Here is a 21,475-nt window from a genome sequence, read left to right on the forward strand (position 1 = left end):
ACGACTTAGATGTTTCTGGAGTCTGGCGAGTACAGTTTTTCTTAAAAAGAGCAAAACTTTAGTTTTGTGTAGGTGAGAAACTACAGCCTTGTGAGCATGAGAAAAAAACTCCTGAAAATGAGTTAACAGACAATTCGATGCTCAGACGTCGACTAACTACAATTTCTCAGCACTCTGCCATCTCTTAAGTCCTCCTTCCTGTGTTTAAATTAGGTTGTCTTCTGCTTCACACTCTTCCTAGATTTTGCAAATCCCTTTTCAAGACCTGAACAATCTCTATTTATAACTAACCACAGCAGAGGGGAAAAACATTGTAGTGCAAAATATTCTTACAAGCAAAACAAAAAGCCCAATGATTTTATCATGTGTCTCTTCTACTAGAGCTAAATGTTTATAAAGAGGGATTAAGATACTTTTTTTTCCTCCCTGGCAACAGCTGTAATACATACACTGCTACAGAAAATATGCGAAATAAAAGACTTTCAGTCAACACTGAAGAAACATGTTTGGATACAGTGCTGCGAGGAACTTGCTGAAGAATCTAACCGCGTAAAAATTCTGAGCTCCAGCTCGCTGCCAATGTTCAGATCTCTCAAAGTAAAACTGAGAGTTTTCCTGAGGTGAGTTTTCCTTTGGGATGTAGTCAGATCAGGTACCACGACCTCTCCCTGGACTGGCACGTTAGCTGTCCTGAGCTTGTTGCCTTAAGCTTCTGTGCAGCAGCTCGCTGTCTCGCTGATTTTTCAAAGAGATTCAAGCTGCGGTTTCACAATCATTAACGCCACATTTGGGCAGTTCCTGATGTCTCAGAAAACAGATTCAGCCCAGGCAGGGTGTGAACATACAGCCCTGCTTCTGCTGAATCAGAGTAAGGGCATGACCACCAGTGGGAAAACAATAGCGGCTCTGGCTTAATACCTGCCAGGATGGATTTACCATGCTGACAGTTTCAAATAGCTGTGGATTAGCAGCCTGAGTTCACACCTGACCTGCCCTGCAATTCCTATGGCTACAGAATTTTCACTTGGCATCAGTAGCCCTACAGCTGGATTTGTTATCAAACAGCAGCTTTAAATCAGTTAAAAAAATGTTCCCTTTTTATCTTAACTCACCTTCCATGAGAAATACTTCTCCATTGCAAAACTAAAACCAACAATACCACGTGTGTAATTCAGACTTAACTCGTGATCCGATCTACCTCTTCATTTCAATTTAATTGTCCATATCAATGTACCTAAGCCAGCAAAGACATCACTAGCAGCAGTTCCTCGTAGCTGTTTTCAAAAGAGGGAACCTGCACCCCGTCACTAACCCCTTAGCCTGTGAACTCTCCGGAGGATTAATTTCCCCTCTGATCCCCCTGCACATCCCTGCGCAGCTGATCCAGCCCGACAACACAGACTCTGCTAGGTGGAGGCGAGACAGAGCCCTGCCCAGCTTAACGGCATCGCACCAGATGGAAAACGTCCGGATTTACAAATTGAGGAAAAGCTTATTGGAAATACTCTCACAAGAGGTGAGGCTTGCCTGAAATCATGCACTTCCGCAGCTTCAAGATTTAATTTTTTTTTTTTTATAGAATGCTACACAACGTCCCACCTTAACTACTGGAGCTCCCCCAGAAGTGTAACAGAACTGCTTCTAGATAATGCAGAAAGGAGTGCAACGGGTCAGTCCATCTCCACCAGGTCTCTGCACCTTCTTGCTCTCTCTCACATACACTTGCTCAGGGTTAAAGCTTAACAGCTTTTTTTCTGCACAAATGAGCCATATAATCTATTCTATGCTTCATCTTCTGCCAGATACAGTACTCCAGCCATCACCTTGTCGAACAAGTTGTCTCAAATTGCAGTTGGAACCCGCTCTGTAGAACAACAAATGCTTTCTAACTCACTTCAATGAAGCGGTGCCACAGACTCCGGGCCGTACAGCAACAAAGATGCGTTGGTATCACGGCACCTGCCTGTTTAAAGCCCACAAAAGGAGAAAGAGGACCTGAAATTTCGGGTGATTCAGTTTCAAGGTTAACCTGCGCTACTATGCGGAGGGCAAACGCCTCTGTAACGCAGCGAGATCTGCAGGGCGTTTAAAACGCACCACCCCGTGGTAGGAAGCCAAATCTGCTCTGATGAGTAAATACCACACAGCCTTCCATCAGCAGTGAATACTTTCCACTAGTGCTTTCTTTCCTCGCACATTACAAGAAGGACAAAATCAACGTTTTCATTATACTGTATAGTAAGACTACTCACACAAACCCAAAGAATGCACCTGAGCCTAAAAAGAAAAAACACATATGCACTTGGTACAATCAATGCATGTAATTATCTCTCTAAAATCTAACACATTTCTTCCGTATCTTCTGCTCCTTCCAGGACACCGTTAAATTGCCCTAATCCCGACTGCTCTCAGCAGAGATGCCTTCATTTCCCAAAGGCAGAAACACAGTTCTACCATTGTTCTATCTGGGAAACTGGAGAACGTACTTCAGAACGAGGTATAAAGATCAGATATTACTGCTGTTATTCTGTAATAAATGACTGGACTTGCTCGTAAAGACAGGCTCAGACCAAATCCTCAAGGCTAGGCACCCCTATATGTTGTGGGAGATTGGCTCAGGAATTAAACGCCAGTGCTGTGCTCACCTTCAATAATAACACGGTAAGAAAAATATTCTGCCAATATTCTGCCAATATTCTGATGCACAGCAAGCTGTGTTTGTGCATGACTTGGCACAGGACCTGGTTTTGTACTTCGGGGAATACCCCACTCGAGGCTTAAAAGTTAATCAGGAACTACAGAAGAGGAATGCAAAATATTCCCCCCAAACCCAAAGCATCTTTCAGAAGAAGGATTTCTCACTGGATACAAAGCCGCTGACAACTCGCTGGAGGACTCGCAGTCTACACAGAGCAATTGCCAATGGTCTCAACCCTTCAACGGTTTAGTTGACACCACAGACCCCTTTTGGCAGCAATCTAACAAAGCAGCCACATTCCAAACAGGCAGCAGAGAGCAGAAGCACATGCTTAGACAATCCACACAGAACTCCCCCTAACTGGAACACCTAGGTTGGTTTTAAACCTCAGGAAGGAATCGCATTCTCCCTAACCAAACTCAACTTGTCAACCTTTAGAGGGAGTGTTTACACCACCAGGCACCGCAAACCTGAGCCTGCAAACAGGCAAAAAAAAAAAAAATTCAATTTCCTCCCAAAAGCAGGGCATTTTCCCTCACTGCGCTTGAAAGCAGATGCTGAACCTTCAGACCTGGAAGTTGTGGAAGAAGTTGCCTCTGTTAGAAGTGCAATACATTATGTCCCAGTAACTTCATGGGAAAGGATTTCATTGTTTCACTTTAGCATGATGAAGCCCCTCATCAGAGGCTCCTGGAGGAAATGAACAGGATAAAAACGGAATGATACGGGAATAAACAGCTGGCTTACAGAGCAAAGAAAGGTTACTAGCAGGATGTACAATCACCTGTGCTGATAGCACATTCGTAAGTCATCTGGAAAATGAAGTGGACATCATGATGCATTTTGCAGAAAACACACAATTATTCAGGATGACCAAATTCAACTCTCACAGCTAGAATTACACGTGGATCTCAAAAAACTGAGCGATAAAAGGGGGAAATTAAACATTATGCACAAAATAAAGTGCATGAAGGGGATTATTCGTTACTGTACCTACACAGCAATGAGCTCCGAGAGAACTGTTACTACACAGGGACGAGATCTTGGAAAAACTGCGGCCAGTTCTCTGAAAATAAGAGTTCAATGATTATTCACAGTCAGGAAGAGGAAATTAGTTATTGGTTATTAGGGAAGGAACTAAGGATAGAAAATATCCTGCTTTATAAAATCCACGTGGCAACTGTTATCTTGAACAGTGAAACCCCAGTAACCCCACCTTGCTAAGATACAGTAGAAAGAGGAAAACAGGTACTGTGTTAGAGGAACCTCTGGTTTGCTGCCTTACGGCAGCTGGGTTTTTTTAAATCCATATAAACGGCACTAAATATTTCTACAGTCATTACAGACACTGCATCCATAAAAACTCCAGGAGCGGTGATCAGCATACTTCAACTGTTATCTACCAGTTGTAACAACACTTGCCTTGACCTGAATTTCTTGCTAGGCTAGGCAGTCAGGCTCTGAAGACCCTCCCATCTTTCACAACCATCACAGCTCATGCAAGTGGAGTAGCAAGAAGAAGTTGTAGATAAGCAGTATTTTGACAGTGGACAGAGGATGAGAAAGCATTAAGGCAGAAGTAGAGGATGAGAAAGCGTAAAGGCAGAAGTCTCTGCTACTATTTTACTCTGTGTAGCACCGTACAGGCTATGGAGAAGCACGCGCTGTCTCTGACATGGGATCTGTCCAACTAACTGCGAGTATCTAACGTAGACATCTACATCAGAGCAAGCTGCAAGCTGCTGTTGACGGTACAGCGAGCCTAGAGGACTTCAATGAGCACAGTCAACGGAGATCTCGTTTCATCCAAACACAACCTACGTTATGTCAAATGATTCATAACTTGAACTCCGCTGCCTGTGAGAGGCAAGACAACCTGCTCAGATGGGCACTTCTCAAATTAGCTAAGAGCAGCCCCGTGTTAAGTGACCCAAGTTGACGATACTATCAAGAGGAACTTCAGAAATGGGTTGCTGTGTGCACACAGTTACCATGTGGCAACGCAGTTAAATCCAACGACCCCCCTTCTTGGCAGGCCGGCAGATTTGCTAGAGTTCTCTGGAAACTACCTAGTAAACACCAGTTAGTTCTCGGCCAGGAAAAACAGCCTCTCCAAAAACAAACACTGACTTACCAAAAGTAACAGTTCTCACAGGGATTGACTTTTAAAATAAACAAACAAACAGAGGACCACCAAGCCCTTCTTTTTCCCCTTTTATTTATTGTTCTTTTGGGAGGCACAATGGAAATTTCAGCTTTCGCTCATTTTCTTTTCCCTTGCAAAACAGCAGGGTACAGGTTATAGCCATCAATCTACAATCAGTGCATACTTCAGCAGGCCTCCAATTAAATTTTCACATTTCCTGATGATAAAAGATGCCAGACAGCAGCAGTAGCTGAAATCACAGTAGTTTAAGCAATACTTGCTTAAAAAGCTGCACTGACTGCTATTTTAAGGCAGGTTTGGTGAATGTTTGACAGGCAATTTCCTCAGGAAATTAAAAGAATTTTGCCTTCAGAAATACATTAACTTTTATTAAAAAGAGGCTTTTACTTCATCAGTGTGAAATTATAATGATGTTACATTTCCTTTAGTTAGAAAAGACACTAGTGAATCTCCTTGTTCAGAATTCAGACTTCTCAGCTATTCCTTTACCTTGGAGGAATGGCACAACATGAAGGCAGGCAGTGACGCATTACTGTCAGAAAAGGCAGAGGTTTCTCAGGAAATCAGCAATTCGGGCAACGCTGCAGTCTCCAGAATCTCTCAGGCTGTGTTCTCAATGATAAGAGCAATACCTTGGCCGCCGCCAATGCAAGCTGAGCCAACCGCATATTTCCCACCACGACGCCTGTACAGAAAAAGTAACAGTGAAAATTATTTACATTTATAAAACCGTAGTAGCTGTTGTCCTGATTTTACAAAAGGAAACTAGCTATCAGCAAGGTACTACTAAAGATGACATTTTAGTATGTCTATGTTCTTCTTTTTCTAGAAAAATACAATGAAGCCCAAACTGATGGTGAAATATTTCTGTAGAAAAACAAGGAGTTGCAGGTCTGAGTCTTTTACCACCAAAAAGATGGTACGTTATATTGTTCTTTGGAATACAAAACGGCAAGGAATGACATTACGGGATACTTGTGGTTTCAATACATAATAAAAATGTCATAAGTAAAATATAATTTTACTGCCAAGGCAGTTTTTAAAAGCTAAGTTTTCTACAGCACACTCCAAGAAACAGTCTTGTGCAAGGTGCAAATTAATTGAGGCTTTATGGTTGACCACTAATACAGTGTTGCAAGTACAAGCAAAAAGATACAGTGATCTTTGCCCTGAAGGGAAAAAAAAAAAAGGAAAATTCAGATTACAATGGTGCTAAGCATATTAAGCAAGCCAAACGAGTCAAAATTTGTGACAATGCACTAAAGGTGAAAGAAGGTGATGAGCAAGCCTTTTAAAATGCACCCTGTTAAGCACAGACTTTGCTCAAAGGCCATTTCAATAAAGGAAGCCTTCCCACTGACTGCTCAGGGCTTGGATCAGATCCACCAGCAACTACCAGCTACGTACATACCTTAATTCATGAACCAGATGAGCTGTGATTCGTGCTCCTGAAGCACCCAAAGGATGACCTACAGCAATGGCACCTCCGTTGACATTGGATTTTTCTGGGTCAAGGCCCAGAACTTTTTCGACAGCCAGATACTGAGGTGCAAACGCCTCGTTCACCTAAAACATCCGAGAAACAACACAACTGTTCGTGTCTGACTCGCCACGCAAGCTTCCCGCAGCGTGCGTGCACGCAAGATTAAATGAGGCGCGTTTTTCTCCAGGTCATTTTGATTGAGAAAAATAGTAAACATTGTATTCATAAAAGCGTACTCAGACAACACACAAACTGTCAGGCCAACCCAAAGTAAACTCAAATCTTTTTGGCAGATGTGATACAAAACAAGTATGTAGTATATTTTATTAAAAAAAAAAAAGTTGTGGTATATTCTGACACGATGTGTTCATGAAAAGCGTATTGCTCTGACAAAAACCAGCCTTGTTCACAAACGGAGAAGTGTGACTAACTTAAAACAGTCCAGCAACAGAGTAAAACCCCACACCACACGAAGGTATTTTTTTCCATGGAATGCTATCATGCCATTTTCAGTTTCCACGTGCCTGAGATTTTTGTAATGACTGTGCACCTGTGTGGCAGAAACTAGATGGACAGAGGTAAGGCAGGACAAGTGAGCTCCAGACATGCAGAAACACCCACCTTGTGATGACGGGCTACATGTACAAGTGGAATGTTTCTACTAAAAAGAACAGGAGTGACCTCACTGTTCATGTTAAGACTCATTACCTCTACCAAATCCATGTCCTTCAGGGTCAGTCCTGCTTTCTTCAGAACCTCGGTGATTGCAGGTACAGGACCTATTTGGAAATTGTATGCACAGTTAGTTAAATAAAACATAAATAAATAAATGCTTATAAACATATTATACATAGGATGGCTTCATAAAGCCTCATCAGATTCCCTCCCATGAGCCTCTGTGCAGCCAGTGAATTCTGGTGATATGAGAACTCCTAAATCTCAAAACTATTTGGCAGCCCTCTCAACACACTGCCAGGGAAAAGTTAGGAGCGTCACAAATGCTGCACAGCTATGCTGGTAAACACACGCATAGCTTTCAAGTCAGGAGAACTCCCAGTCCCCAGCCAAATAAAACAACTTCACAACAGTTTTGAGGCATTCTCTTCCTGGTACTCTTGGTTCAGCTTATTCTTTCCTCAAGACTTGCAGACTCCAGGTATACAAAAAAGAAAAAGGCAGGCTGTACTAGAATTTGCTGGTTATGTGTTTAGCTACGGTCTTGTTGTTTTGATGTTCTTAACATAATGTTTTGGTTTCGGCTGCCGCCGGCAACAAAAGCGCCACGCGGCTGCCCCTCCCCCCACCGGGGTGCAGAGGAGAATGGAAAGAAACAGACAGAAACTGGTGGGTCGGGATAAGGGCAGTTTAACAGAACAGCAAACAGAGGGAACAGCAACAACAACGATACAGATAAGGAGAAAACACAACACAAACTCGCACAACAGACCCGCTCTCCCAGACAGGACCGGCGCCGCGCGCTCCTGAGCCATGAGTGAGTCCCCGCCGTGCCGCCCCCCCCCCCCCACCGGAACCCAGCATGATGGCACATGGTACGGAATACCCTGCTCTGTTTGGCCAGGTGGGGTCAGCCAACCCGGCTGTGCCCCTTCCTGGAGTCCGGTGAAAATTAACCCTGTCCTGCCCAAACCCAGGACATGATCCACCCCTTATTCCATATCATCTACGTCATGTCCAGGTCCCCCATTGTCCAGTTGATCACCACCACTTCTCCTGTCTCCAGATATCATTCCCTTAGTCTATGGATCATCACTCTAGAGTGTCTGTTGAGTTCATTTAATCCATGACTTCAGGCTCCATCTGTTGTAATGGTCTTCCGTGGCAGGAGAGGTGATGTGTGGTGGTGGGCGGTCACTTGCTGCATCTGGAGCTCACAGTCTGCAGGAGATGTTGATCTCGATGAAGTTGCTGGATGCCAGTTGTTGAAAACCAGGTCCAGTTCCATCATCACTGTGCTCTGCTAGGGTTCATCAAAAAAGTCCATCCTTCTTTAATCTGGACGATTCTTACTATGCTAATACTGGTACAAAATATAACAATTATAACAGTGATAACAGACAGTGACAGGGTGATTTAACAATTAACTTTATACAAATTATTTATGGACTATTCTCCCCCAAAATCAAATCCCCATGAGGTACACATCGGACTTCCCCATCCTTCCACATTACCCACCAGGTACACCCAGGTCCTTGAGCAAAAGCAATCCCGTGGACGGGCTTGCCTTTGCCCGAGGCAGGACTAACCCAGACTGTCTTCCCTAACATGTTCCGCATGTGCACTACGGGGACTTTATCCCCTTCTACGGGGCGCTGAGGTTTTGACTGGGCAGGACCAGCCCGGTTGGTGGATCCTCTGGTGTTCACCAACCAGGTGGCCTTTGCTAAATGAGTATCCCAGTTTTTGAAAGTCCCACCCCCCCATTGCTCTCAAAGTGGTTTTTAGCAGCCCATTGTACCGCTCGATCTTTCCCGAGGCTGGTGCATGGTAGGGGATGTGATACACCCACTCCATACCGTGTTCTTTGGCCCAGGTGTCTATGAGGCTGTTACGAAAGTGAGTCCCGTTGTCCGACTCAATTCTTTCGGGGGTGCCATGTCGCCACAGGACTTGTTTTTCAAGGCCCAGGATGGTATTCCAGGCGGTGGCATGGGGCACAGGGTAGGTTTCCAGCCATCCGGTGGTGGCCTCCACCATTGCGAGCACATAGCGCTTGCCTTGGCGAGTTTGTGGCAGTGTGATGTAGTCAATCTGCCAAGCCTCCCCATATTTATATTTTAGCCATCGTCCTCCACACCACTGAGGCTTTACCCGCTTGGCTTGCTTGATTGCAGTGCATGTTTCACATTCATGGATAACCTGTGCGATGGTGTCCATGGTGAAGTCCACCCCTCGGTCACGAGCCCATCTGTACGTTGTGTCTCTTCCTTGGTGGCCTGAGGTGTCATGGGCCCACCGAGCTATAAAGAGTTCACCCTTATGTTGCCAGTCCAGATCCACCTGAGCCACTTCAATCTCAGCAGCCTGATCCACCTGCTGGTTGTTTTGATGTTCCTCAGTGGCCCGACTCTTAGGGACGTGGGCGTTCATGTGATGCACTTTTACAACCAACTGCTCCAGACGGGCAGCAATATCTTGCCACAATGGGGCAGCCCAGATAGGTTTCCCTCTGCGCTGCCAGTTGTTCTTCTTCCATTGCTGCAGCCACCCCCACAAGGCATTGGCCACCATCCAGGAGTCGGTGTAAAGATAGAGCACTGGCCACTTCTCTCGACTGGCAACATCTAAAGCCAGCTGGATGGCTTTCACCTCTGCAAACTGGCTCGACTCACCTTCTCCCTCGGCAGTTTCCGCGACTTGTTGTGTAGGGCTCCATACAGCAGCCTTCCACCTCCGCTGCTTCCCCACAATGCGACAGGACCCATCCGTGACCAGGGCATACTGCTTCTTATCTTCTGGCAGCTGGTTATACAGTGGGGCCTCTTCAGCATGTGTCACCTCCTCCTCTGGCGATGCTCCAAAGTCTTTCCCTTCTGGCCAGTCCATGATTACCTCCAGAATTCCTGGGCGACAGGGGTTTCCCATTCGGGCGCACTGGGTGATCAGTGTGACCCACTTACTCCACATAGCATTGGTGGCATGATGCGTAGAGGGGACCCTCTCTTTGAACATCCAGCCCAGGACCGGCAATCCTGGTGCTAGGAGGAGCTGTGCTTCAGTGCCGACCACTTCTGAAGCAGCTCAAACGCCTTCATATGCTGCCAGAATCTCTTTTTCAGTGGGAGTATAGCGGGCCTCGGATCCTTTGTATCCCCGGCTCCAGAACCCCAGGGGTCGACCTCGAGTCTCCCCTGGTGCTTTCTGCCACAGACTCCAGGTTGGGCCATTCTCCCCGGCTGCGGTGTAGAGCACGTTTTTAACATCTTGCCCTGACCGGACTGGACCAAGGGCTACGGCATGAACTATCTCCCGTTTAATCTGTTCAAATGCCTGTCGTTGCTCAGGGCCCCATTCAAAATCATTCTTCTTCTGGGTCACGTGGTACAGAGGACTTACAATCTGGCTGTAATTTGGGATGTGCATCCTCCAAAAACCCACAACACCCAGGAAGGCCTGTGCTTCCTTTTTGCTGGTTGGTGGAGACATAGCTGCTATTTTGTTGATGACATCCATTGGGATTTGACGGCGCCCATCCTGCCATTTTATCCCCAAAAACTGGATCTCTTGCGCAGGTCCCTTGACTTTACTTCGCTTAATGGCAAAACCGGCTTTCAGGAGGATCTGAACTATTTTCTCCCCTTTCTCAAAAACTTCCTCCGCGGTGTCACCCCATACAATGATGTCATCAATGTACTGCAGGTGTTCTGGAGCTTCACCCTTTTCCAGTGCAGTCTGGATTAGTCCATGGCAAATGGTGGGACTGTGTTTCCACCCCTGGGGCAGTCGATTCCAGGTGTACTGGGTGCCCCTCCAGGTGAAAGCAAACTGTGGCCTGCACTCTGCTGCCAAAGGGATGGAGAAGAATGCATTAGCGATGTCAATTGTAGCGTACCACTTGGCTGCCTTTGACTCCAGCTGATAGTGAAGTTCTAACATGTCTGGCACGGCAGCACTCAGCGGTGGTGTGACTTCATTCAGGCCACGGTAGTCTATTGTCAGTCTCCACTCTCCAGTAGATTTTCTCACTGGCCATATGGGACTATTAAAGGGTGAGCGAGTTTTGCTGATCACTCCTTGACCCTCCAGCTGGCGGATCAGCTGATGAATGGGGAGAAGTGAGTCTCGGTTGGTACGATACTGTCGCCGGTGCACCGTTGTGGTCGCGATTGGCACCTGTTGTTCTTCAACCCTTAGCAACCCCACAACGGAAGGATCCTCCGAGAGACCAGGCAAAATGGACATCTGTTTAATTTCTTCCCTCTCCACAGCAGCTATGCCAAAAGCCCACCGATACCCCCTTGGGTCCTTGAAATACCCTCTCCTAAGACAGTCTATCCCAAGGATGCACGGAGCCTCAGGGCCAGTTACAATGGGGTGCTTCTGCCACTCCTGCCCAGTGAGGCTCACTTCAGCCTCCAATACACTCAGCTCTTGGGACCCCCCTGTCACTCCCGAAATGCAAATGGACTCTGACCCTTGGAAATCTGATGGCATTAAGGTACACTGTGCACCAGTGTCCACTAGAGCTTTATACTCTTGTGGATCTGACGTGCCAGGCCACCGAATCCACACCGTCCAATAGACACGGTTGTCCCTTTCCTCCACCTGGCTGGACGCAGGGCCCCTCTAATCCTGGTCAGAGAATTTGCTGCTCACTTGCTGTAAGAATGACTTGGAGGTCCCCTCCAGAGGATTGGAATCAAGATCAAACTGCCTACCTGGTCTGGAGAGCTGACTGCTGGAAACTGGAGTGGCATTTTTCCTAACAGAATCCCCTTTGGTGATTGTTTTACCTCGCAACTCACGCACTCGTGCCTCTAGACTTGAGGTGGGTTTTCCATCCCACTTCCTCATGTCCTCTCCGTGGTCACGCAGGTAGAACCACAGGGTGTCCCGTGGTGTGTAGCCTCTGTATTCTCTCTCCTGAGCAGAGAAACGCTTGCCCCTAATAGCTGAGACACTGGCCCATACAGGTGGGGAGTAGGATATATTCTCTTTCATTTGCTGCACCTCCCGGGCCAGTTTCTCCACAGCTGAGACACGGGAGGAAGAGAGACTTTCCTCATATTGGCGGAGTCTGACAGCCACCTCATCCTCTGTTGGTGCCTCCTTACCTTTCCAGTCTACTATTGCCAGTGAGTTGGCATATGAGGATGGTGCGCTGCACACAAACTTCCTCCACATGGATTGTGAGCACTGGAGTTCATCTGGATCTGTGGGTACCTGCTCATCGTCTGTGTCACAGTAAACCAGCTCCCGCACAGCTAATTCCCTCAAGTACTGAATACCCCTTTCCATATTGGTCCACTTGCCAGGGTAGCATACAAAATCGTCACTGAAGGGGTACCTCTCCCTCACGCCTGACAGAAGTCTCCTCCAGAGGCTGAGGACTTGTTCCTTTTTCTCAATGGCCTTGTCAATGCCCCCATCCCTGGCCAGGGATCCCAGCTGCTTGGCTTCCTTGCCCTCTAATTCCAAGCTGCTGGCCCCATTATCCCAGCACCGCAGCAGCCAGGTGACAATGTGCTTGCCTGGGTGGTGATAACTGTAAATGTAACAAATGTAACATGTAGGGGATGTTATCACTTCAGGTGGTCAGAAACAAGTCTTGGTTCTTTGTGAATATTGGGACGGTTGCAAGACAAGGGACTCCTGAATAATCCCTTTAGGCGCCTGGGCCTTGGGAGAACAGGTATGCAAACTACAGAGATAAGGAGGCTGCAGGATCATCTGAAGACCCCTGCGGAGAGACGCCAAACAAACATGTGCGACGGACATTACCATATATTAATGAATTCTCGGAAGAGCCATTACTATGATAAACATTTCTTGGAAATGTAATTAATATGTATGTTAACATAGCATAAATACCTAGTAACTGTGTCTCTTCGGTGCACACGTTTGGAGGAGAGATCCCCCGTGTGCCCGGCGCCGCAATAAAGAATACCTGCTTAATAGTCTGCCGACTATTGAGTCTTCAATTCTGGCTTTTCACGGCATCATTTCTGGCACCCCAGATGGGACCCGCTCTGCTTGGCTGCAGGACCCGCTGAGAACAGGACTCCCTAGGGTACCCCCGGGATTTCCCGGAGGGACTCCTCGCCTCACTCGGATCACTGCGGGAGCAGACAAGGACCATCTAAACAAGTAAAGGTATTCTTTTTTTTTCCCTTTCTTTCTCTGTTTTGATATGTGAGACCGGTCATTTGGAGAGTTCTCATAAGTCGTAGGAGACGTCCTACGCTGAGCGCTGTACACCAGGCTACTAGTGCCTGAGGGTGTATGTCTTGGTATGTTGGTGCAAACACGGGTTGTGCTTTGCACTTCTGTAATAACGTGCTTTTGGTATTGGTACGTTGGTGCAAGCACGGGTTGTGCTTTGCACTTCTGTAATAACGTGCTTTTGGTATTGGTGTATTGGTGCGTTGGTGCAGGCACGGGTTGTGCTTTGCACTTCTGTAATAACGTGCTTTTGGTATTGGTGCGTTGGTGCAGGCACGGGTTGTGCTTTGCACTTCTGTAATAACGTGCTTTTGGTATTGGTACACTTAAGAAACCCGCTTAAGTTGTACTTCTGGTGATACGGATTTGTTGGTATTGAACTCGGATATCGGATATCTCGGATACTGGCTTGTTAACATACCCATCAGGCATCGTAAAACCAAAAAAAAACCAAAAAAACCCACAAACCGAAAAAAAAAAACCACCTTGCACGGTGAACCTCTTTTCTTGTGACCAGAATATTAATTGTGACATTTTTGGAACGTGGTCAGAGCGGGACAGAAGGGGACGACAGATTAAAATTGTTAAGATAAAGACTAACAGAAGTACAGAATCAACAAAGTAAAATGGGGGACAGCAAAGCAGTGGTATTTTAAAGAAAAGCCCCTTAGGATGTATTCTAGCACATTGGAAAGCTTGTGTGACTGTGTATGAAGCCTCTGTGTGAAAGACAAATAAGTCAAAAAAAAAAAAAAAGGAAAAAAAAAAAAGAAAAACCACCACGTATGTTTGGTATGTTCTGCTGATTTCCGGTTTTTGACTTGGGACTGTTGTATTTGAACTCTGATTCATCGGGGCCGTGGTTTATGATTTCTTAAGTATCAGTGCAGGGTCTTCCCGTGGGGGGGGGATTTTGAGAGTCTCTCCCAGGATCTAGACGGCAACATTGGGAAAAGTAGGGGGAGACTCCTCACTTGACAACATCTTAATAATGTATGGGGTTTGGTTTGCTTAAAGAAAATCGGCATGATTTAGGAATTGAGTTGGGAATTTGGGGATTGGTTTTAAAATACAAGTTGGTATATATTGTGGGGTTACAAGTTCTCTAGTTATTTGGCATTGATCAATCATTTAGGGACTCTGGTTTTGGGGTATGTATTAAATATACTGTATATATTGTTTTGAAAGAGCTCTATGTATATAAACATGTTAACTGAAGTGGTTTGCCTGTATATATTGTTGTACTTAGGTGATACAGTTTGTAAACAGAAGGATTTTAAAAGATCGCTTCTAGGTTGTGTGTGTGTGTGTGTGTGTGTGTGTGTGTGTGTGTGTTTTGTGTTAACCGATTGGTGGACAAGTTGAGAAGTTATTTTATTGTAACATGAGCTTCGGAGGGAGGTGATGCCCTCACAAACAATTAATTGAATTATGATATGTTGTTAGAATTGATGCGGTTTTGTGGACAATTAAAAGTATTGGAGACGAAAAGTTTAATGCGGTATTGAAAAGAAAAAAGAAAAAGAAAAAAAAAGGAAACACCCTCTGGATTTTACAAAGGCTTGTGTAAAATGATTAGAACAGAAAGGTATCAAGTTACAAGCTGCTTTGCTAGCTGCTGCTCTAAATGAATTAAAAAAAAGCAAAGTTCTTAGAAGTTAAGCAACAGAAAAACGAAATGAAAAAGAGGGGAAACAAGGTAACTTTTTACATTATGGACTACTAGTGGAGTGTGAATCAGAATACAATACTCCTGTGTTACCAGTAAAAAAAAACCAAAAACAGGTGGAACTTACTGGGTAGTACAGGATTTAAGAGAAGTGAATAAGATTGTTAGGGGCATACACCCTGTGGTAGCAAGTATGGTTTACAGTATTGGATTTAAATGATGCATTCTTCTGTCTGCCTTTAGCCAAATAAAGTCTGAATTTATTTGCATTTGAGTGGGAAAATCCTACCACGGGTAAAAAAAAAAACCCCAGCTTGCCTGGACAGTGTTACCCCAAGGTTTTAAGCATAGCCCAACGATCTTTGGAAATCAACTAGCACGAGAACTTGAAGCATGGAACCCGCCCTCCAGAGATGGAACCCTTTTACAGCATGTAGATGACATTAATAGCAACTGAAACAAAACCTGACTGTATACAGTGGACTATCAGTTTGTTAAACTTTTTGGGACTAAATGGGTATCAAGTCTCTCAACAGAAAACTCAGATGGTGCGGCAACGGGTAACCTACCTTGGATGCGAGCTGTCTGGACAAAGAGAACTAGGAACAGAACAGAATGAAGCCATCTTCAGGACTCCTCTCCGTCAGACGGTAAAAGGGCTCAGGACCTTTCTGGGACTGACAGGTTGGTGCCGGTTATGGATTTATAATTACGGAATAATAGTGAGACCCTTATGTGAACTTTTGAAAAACAACCCCACCCGATTGATCTGGTCCAAAGAAGCTCAAAACGCATTTCAGACACTTAAGAAAAATCTAATGAAGGCCCCGGCTCTGGGCCTGCCTGATGTTACCAAACCCTTCTGGCTGTTTTCTTATGAGAGACAAGGCATAGCTATGGGGATTCTAGCTCAACAGCTGGGACCCTAGAAAAGAGCTGTGGCCTATTTTGCTAAACAGCTGGATGGAGTAAGCAAAGGATGGCCAGGATGTCTGCAAGCTGTGGCGGCGGTGGTCTTGACTATTCAGGAAGCCTGAAAATTCACCTTGGACCAAAAGATCACAGTACTGATCTCACACAGAATATCAGCTGTACTGCAACAAAAAGGGAACTACTGGCTTTCCCCATCCCAATTTCCACAATACCAGGCCATTCTAATTGAATCAGAGAATATTAATATTGTAGAAACTAATATTACGAACCCAGCTTCTTTTCTCAGTGGATCAATCTCTGAACCATTGGTACATGTTTGCTTAGAAACCATAGAGACTGTGTACTCCAGCAGACCAGATCTGAAAGAGGAACCCCTGGAAGATGCCCAGGACTCCTGGTTCACGGATGGAAGCAGCATTGTCGGACAAGGTATTCGAAAGGCCAGGTATGCGGTGACAACAACAGATGAAGTAGTTGAGTCTCAATCACTACCTGCTGGAACATCAGCTCAAAAGGCTGAAACTATTGCCCTAACTAGGGCTCTGGAGTTAACAAAAGGAAAAAGATAAATATATGGACAGATTCCAAATATGCCTTTGGAGTTGTCCACGCTCGTGGGACAATTTGGAAGGAGCGAGGACTACTAACTGCGCAAGGGAAGCACATTATATATGCTGAGGAAATCCTTCGACTATTAGAAGCTGTTCAACTACCAGCAAAAGTTGCCATCATGCACTGCCGAGGACACCTGAAGGGTAACACTGACCAGGAAAGAGGTAACAGGTTGGCTGACTATGAAGCTAAACAGGCAGCAGAGAGAATGCAAGAGATTTTAGCCTTAATTCCAGATAATAGAAATAGAAACCTGAGTGACCAAGAAAATGTTGAGTATTCTAAAGCTGATGAAGAATTAATAGAGGAATTAGGGGGCCAAGTTCCATCCCAGGGTGGGCCTACTTAAGTGATGGCAGAATTATAATCCCTGCTAAACAGATATGGGGGGTGGTTAAAGAAGAACACAATAGGACACATTGGGGAGCGGACTCCCTGTATAAATTTTTAAATCAGAAATTAATAGGGAACAATTTGTATACTACAGTCTGACAAGTAACCCAACAATGTGAAACATGTTTAAAAATAACCCCAATACAGGTAACCGGGTACAGTTAGGAAGTATTGGGAAGGGAAGTGTACCGGGAGAACACTGGCAAATTAATTTCTCTGAACTTCCAAGAAAAGGAGGGTACAGGTACTTATTAGTACTTATGGATACCTTTTCAGGTTGGCCAGAAGCATTCCCTTGTAGAACAAATAAAGCAAGGGAAGTAACTAAGGTATTATTAAATGAAATAATACCTCGATTTGGGGTACCGACAATTATCTCCTCAGATAGGGGGACGCATTTTTGTGCAGAAGTAGTGCAACAGGTCAGCAAACTATTAGGAATCAATTGGCAGTTACATACGCCCTCAGACCACAAGCCAGTGGGCAAGCAGAAAAGATGAACCACATGATAAAACAACAGATAGCAAAAATATGCCAAGAAGCGAATCTATATTGGTACCAAGCATTGCCTATTGCGCTACTTCGGATACATGTAAAGCCTAGGGCCACAGAAAATTTGAGCCCTTTTGAGCTAGTATATGGGAGACCATATCAGGCTAAATATCAGGGGGAAGATTTGAACCAGTTGGGAAATCAGTATCTACAGAATTATGTTATATCCTTAGGAAAACAATTAGAAAGGATTAGTAAAAATGTTTTGGGTACCAGGGCTAAAGGGTTAGATCACTCGATCCATCCATTTAGCCCTGGAGATTGGGTTTATGTTAAGAATTTTTCAGGTGATCCACTGAGAGAGAAGTGGAATGGACCTTACCAGGTATTGCTGACTACCTTCACTGCAATCAAGATTAGAGAACAACCGGCCTGGATCCATTATTCCCGAGTGAAGAAGGCTCCTAAACCAGGATGGATGGTCGAAAAGGCTGGCAGTTTGAAACTATGATTGCGGCGGTAACTTTGTTAAACCTAGGCTTTTTAGGATACTGCGATCATGACAACTCGAACTACATGACTGGACCAAGATGTGACCTACAGATATTAGATAACAACACCCAGATATTGGTCAGCAGTAATAGCTGCCTATGGAAAGCAAGATCCAACACTTGTTCGTGCTGACCCCCTTCCATACACACAAAAATTGTACTTGCAGAGATGGGTGGAATGATTATTTGATCAACAAAACTACAGTAGAAGTAGGAACTTGGGATTTGAAAGGGACAGGCGTGATATATATGGATTTTTGTAGCAGAACCCAATTAGAAACCTATAGCCCCTTGAACAGGGATTATTTTAGGAATGTACCAATTGGCTGGGTAAACTGCAAAACATTTTACGGAGCTAATCTCACAGCCACTGACGGGTCCTGTAAATATACCCGACGGGTATTGGTGGCTATGTGGTGATGGCATTAGCTGAAAGCAGCTCCCTGCAGGTTGGAAGGGAATGTGTACCATAGGTCATCTAGTCAGCCAGGACCGAATATATAATCAGTCCCAAATACCTAAAGGCATATTAAGAACATCATGGAGACGAGCCAAACGGGAAGACAACCCACTTGTAAGTAGGGGAACAAAATTTAACCTCTTGGCTCCCCAATTTAGAGTGGTTGAAACAATTGTTCATGGGAATGATCACACTGGTCGTTTTAGGAATACTTGTTTGCATGTCTCTCAAATGTCTCCTTTGGTGTTGTCAGGATTCAGTTGAGACACACAGTGATTGGAAAAAGGAATAAGATTAGGCACCAAATAGAATTATTTGAAAATAATACCTACAAAACAGAATAGTGAGGATTCATAGCTTTCTAGCTACAAATCCTCAAAAGAAAAGGAGGGATTGATAACTGTAAATGTAACAAATGTAACATGTAGGGGATGTTATCACTTCAGGTGGTCAGAAACAAGTCTTGGTTCTTTGTGAATATTGGGACGGTTGCAAGACAAGGGACTCCTGAATAATCCCTTTAGGCGCCTGGGCCTTGGGAGAACAGGTATGCAAACTACAGAGATAAGGAGGCTGCAGGATAATCTGAAGACCCCTGCGGAGAGACGCCAAACAAACATGTGCGACGGACATTACCATATATTAATGAATACTCGGAAAAGCCATTACTATGATAAACATTTCTTGGAAATGTAATTAATATGTATGTTAACATAGCATAAATACCTAGTAACTGTGTCTCTTCGGTGCACACGTTTGGAGGAGAGATCCCCCGTGTGCCCGGCGCCGCAATAAAGAATACCTGCTTAATAGTCTGCCGACTATTGAGTCTTCAATTCGGGCTTTTCACGGCATCAGTGGCGGCTGAAATCTTTCCGCATGTCTCGCAGCTCGCCCAGGGACAGGGACCGGGGGATGATCTCTGTCTCTATCTCCCGCGATGACCCTGGCTCATCGTCATCCCTCCCGGAGCGATCTGCTCTCTTTGCGTCTTTCTTGAGTTTTACGGGGGCGACTGCTACTGGCACAGGTTGGTCATTGGGCTCAGCCGCGATGCCTGCAGCTGGAGCTGGGGCTGGAGCAGCTGCCGTGCCCACCGGGGAAACCGAGGCAGACCCTGCCGCTGTGGCAGCGGCGGTGCCGGTCGGGGGGGCTGTGACTGCCTGCTGGGCTGGAGGGGCTGCAGGGCCGGCTGGGGGGGCAGCGCCAGTTGCAGTGCCTGCCGCTTCGCTTCCCCCCCCTTCCCCTTTAGGGCTCTGAACATTGTTGAACAAGGCAGCTCGGTAGGCGTGGGCCAGACCCCAGCACGTTGCAGTGATTTGTGTCTCTCTGGAGTTCCCAGGGTGGCAGCACACTTTTTGCAGATATTTTACTAGTTTTTCCGGATTCTGTACTTGCTCAGGGGTCAGTTTAAAACACACCGGGGTGCCCACTGCCCTAGGTACTTGCCCATGCTGTCCCACACACCCAGCCACTCACAGCTATCCGGCCCCGGGGCAGGTCTCTGCACGATGTTCTTAACTGCTTGCTTAACCCTAAACAAAACCTGAAACCCATTCAGGAGGCAGAACAATAGGAGAGTGCTGGTCTGAGCATCCCAAGGGTACTTGAAATTCTCAAAAGCCGTTAGGACCAGCCTGAAGGAAGGAGGGGGGGCGAAAGAGTGGGGGAAGGTATCCCCTTCGGTTTTCCCCACAGATTGGGTTTGATTATTAATAAATTCTAAGACATAGGATCCGAGGTATGGAAATGACTGCAGTGCCGCATACAAATACAAGCCTAATTTCATGCACAGTGATGTTACCATGTCATAAGTCGATATCGTACAGTAGAGCAGAATCATCATCCTGATCCTTTTCCCCGTGATGATGAACAGCACCCCAGGGAACAAGTACAGCAAGTACAGATTCAAAAACCACAACCATCTGATCAAAGTAAGAAACATTTTTACCGGCGACTGTTTAACACAGAAAAAAATGCGTGTAACAAAATTTAACAAAATGTAAGAAAGCAGTTTTAACGCCCGCTGCTCAGCCCTGCCGTTATCCCCGCCCCATGCCTGGGCGCCAATTTAATGTTTTGGTTTCGGCTGCCGCCGGCAACAAAAGCGCCACGCGGTCGCCCCTCCCCCCACCAGGGTGCGGAGGAGAATGGAAAGAAAACAGGCAGAAACCGGTGGGTCGGGATAAGGGCAGTTTAACAGAACAGCAAACAGAGGGAAACAGGAACAACAACGATACAGAGAAGGAGAAAATACGACCCAAACTCGCAGAACAGACCCTCTCTCCCGGACAGGACTGGCGCTGTGCGCTCCCGAGCCACGAGTAAGTTCCCGCCGTGCCGCCCCCCCCCACCCAGAACCCCGCGTGACGTCACATGGTATGGAATACCGGGCTCTGTTTGGCCAGGTGGGGTCAGCCCCCACCCCCCAGCTGTGCCCCTTCCTGGAGTCCGGTGAAAATTAACCCTGTCCTGGCCAAACCCAGGACACATAATTTATCTGAAAATCTTCTAGTCAAAAAAAATAACCATAAAATGTTCCCTTGGACCCAGGTCCCAGCCAACTTCAGGCAGTAAGATTTTTTTCTGAGAATATTACAGAGTTTTGCAATAAAACTGTTCTCTGGAAGAAAGATGACCTCTACGACGTAGTATAACCCAATAGTGGAGATTAATCTCAAAGCACAGGTACCTAAGGAAAGAGACACTCAAAGAGAATTGGAAAGGGCTAATTAGATATATGCTTGTAGGACAAAGACAGTGAGATGTTAGATGGCAGCTGATCATTAGACAAAAAAAACCCCATCAAACCAATCCTAGAATGTTAACAATCCTAAATGCTGTCTCACTACCAAAAAACGGTGTTGAAAAGTCCTAGCTCAAAGAATAAAACCCAAAAATAAGTAAGTGACCGAAAAGACTGAAAAACTAAAAGAAGAAAGGGCCCAGTTCAAAGCTCAGTGGACTATTAGAAAGCCTCAGGTGGCTTAATACGAGAGTCTAAATGCATCTGATTACGGATGATTTTAGTATGCCCATTACGCCTGAGAGTCATGAGAGGGTCTCCTGTGGACAACACAAAGACCATCAATGACAGCCAAGTAGACTATTTTTTCC

The 21,475-nt window shown here is 45.6% G+C and overlaps 1 protein-coding gene across 2 annotated transcripts in view; it reads right to left on the bottom strand.

Moving 5' to 3' along the window:
* Positions 1 to 4,899: 4,899 nt before the first annotated feature.
* LOC142365536 (3-ketoacyl-CoA thiolase, mitochondrial-like) overlaps positions 4,900 to 21,475 on the bottom strand; it is a 36,622-nt gene continuing 20,046 nt past the window's right edge. For both annotated transcript variants that reach the window (XM_075446365.1, XM_075446364.1), the window contains exons 8-10: positions 7,057 to 7,127; positions 6,277 to 6,431; positions 4,900 to 5,550 (exon numbers count right to left, since the gene is read on the bottom strand). In XM_075446365.1, coding sequence (XP_075302480.1) covers positions 5,466 to 5,550; positions 6,277 to 6,431; positions 7,057 to 7,127 — 311 coding nt within the window. In that variant the 3' untranslated portion in view covers positions 4,900 to 5,465. The remainder of the gene's footprint in view (positions 5,551 to 6,276; positions 6,432 to 7,056; positions 7,128 to 21,475) is intronic.

Source organism: Opisthocomus hoazin, chromosome W (genome assembly GCF_030867145.1).
Source record: "Opisthocomus hoazin isolate bOpiHoa1 chromosome W, bOpiHoa1.hap1, whole genome shotgun sequence".
In the NCBI taxonomy this organism is placed as follows: Eukaryota; Metazoa; Chordata; class Aves; order Opisthocomiformes; family Opisthocomidae; genus Opisthocomus; species Opisthocomus hoazin.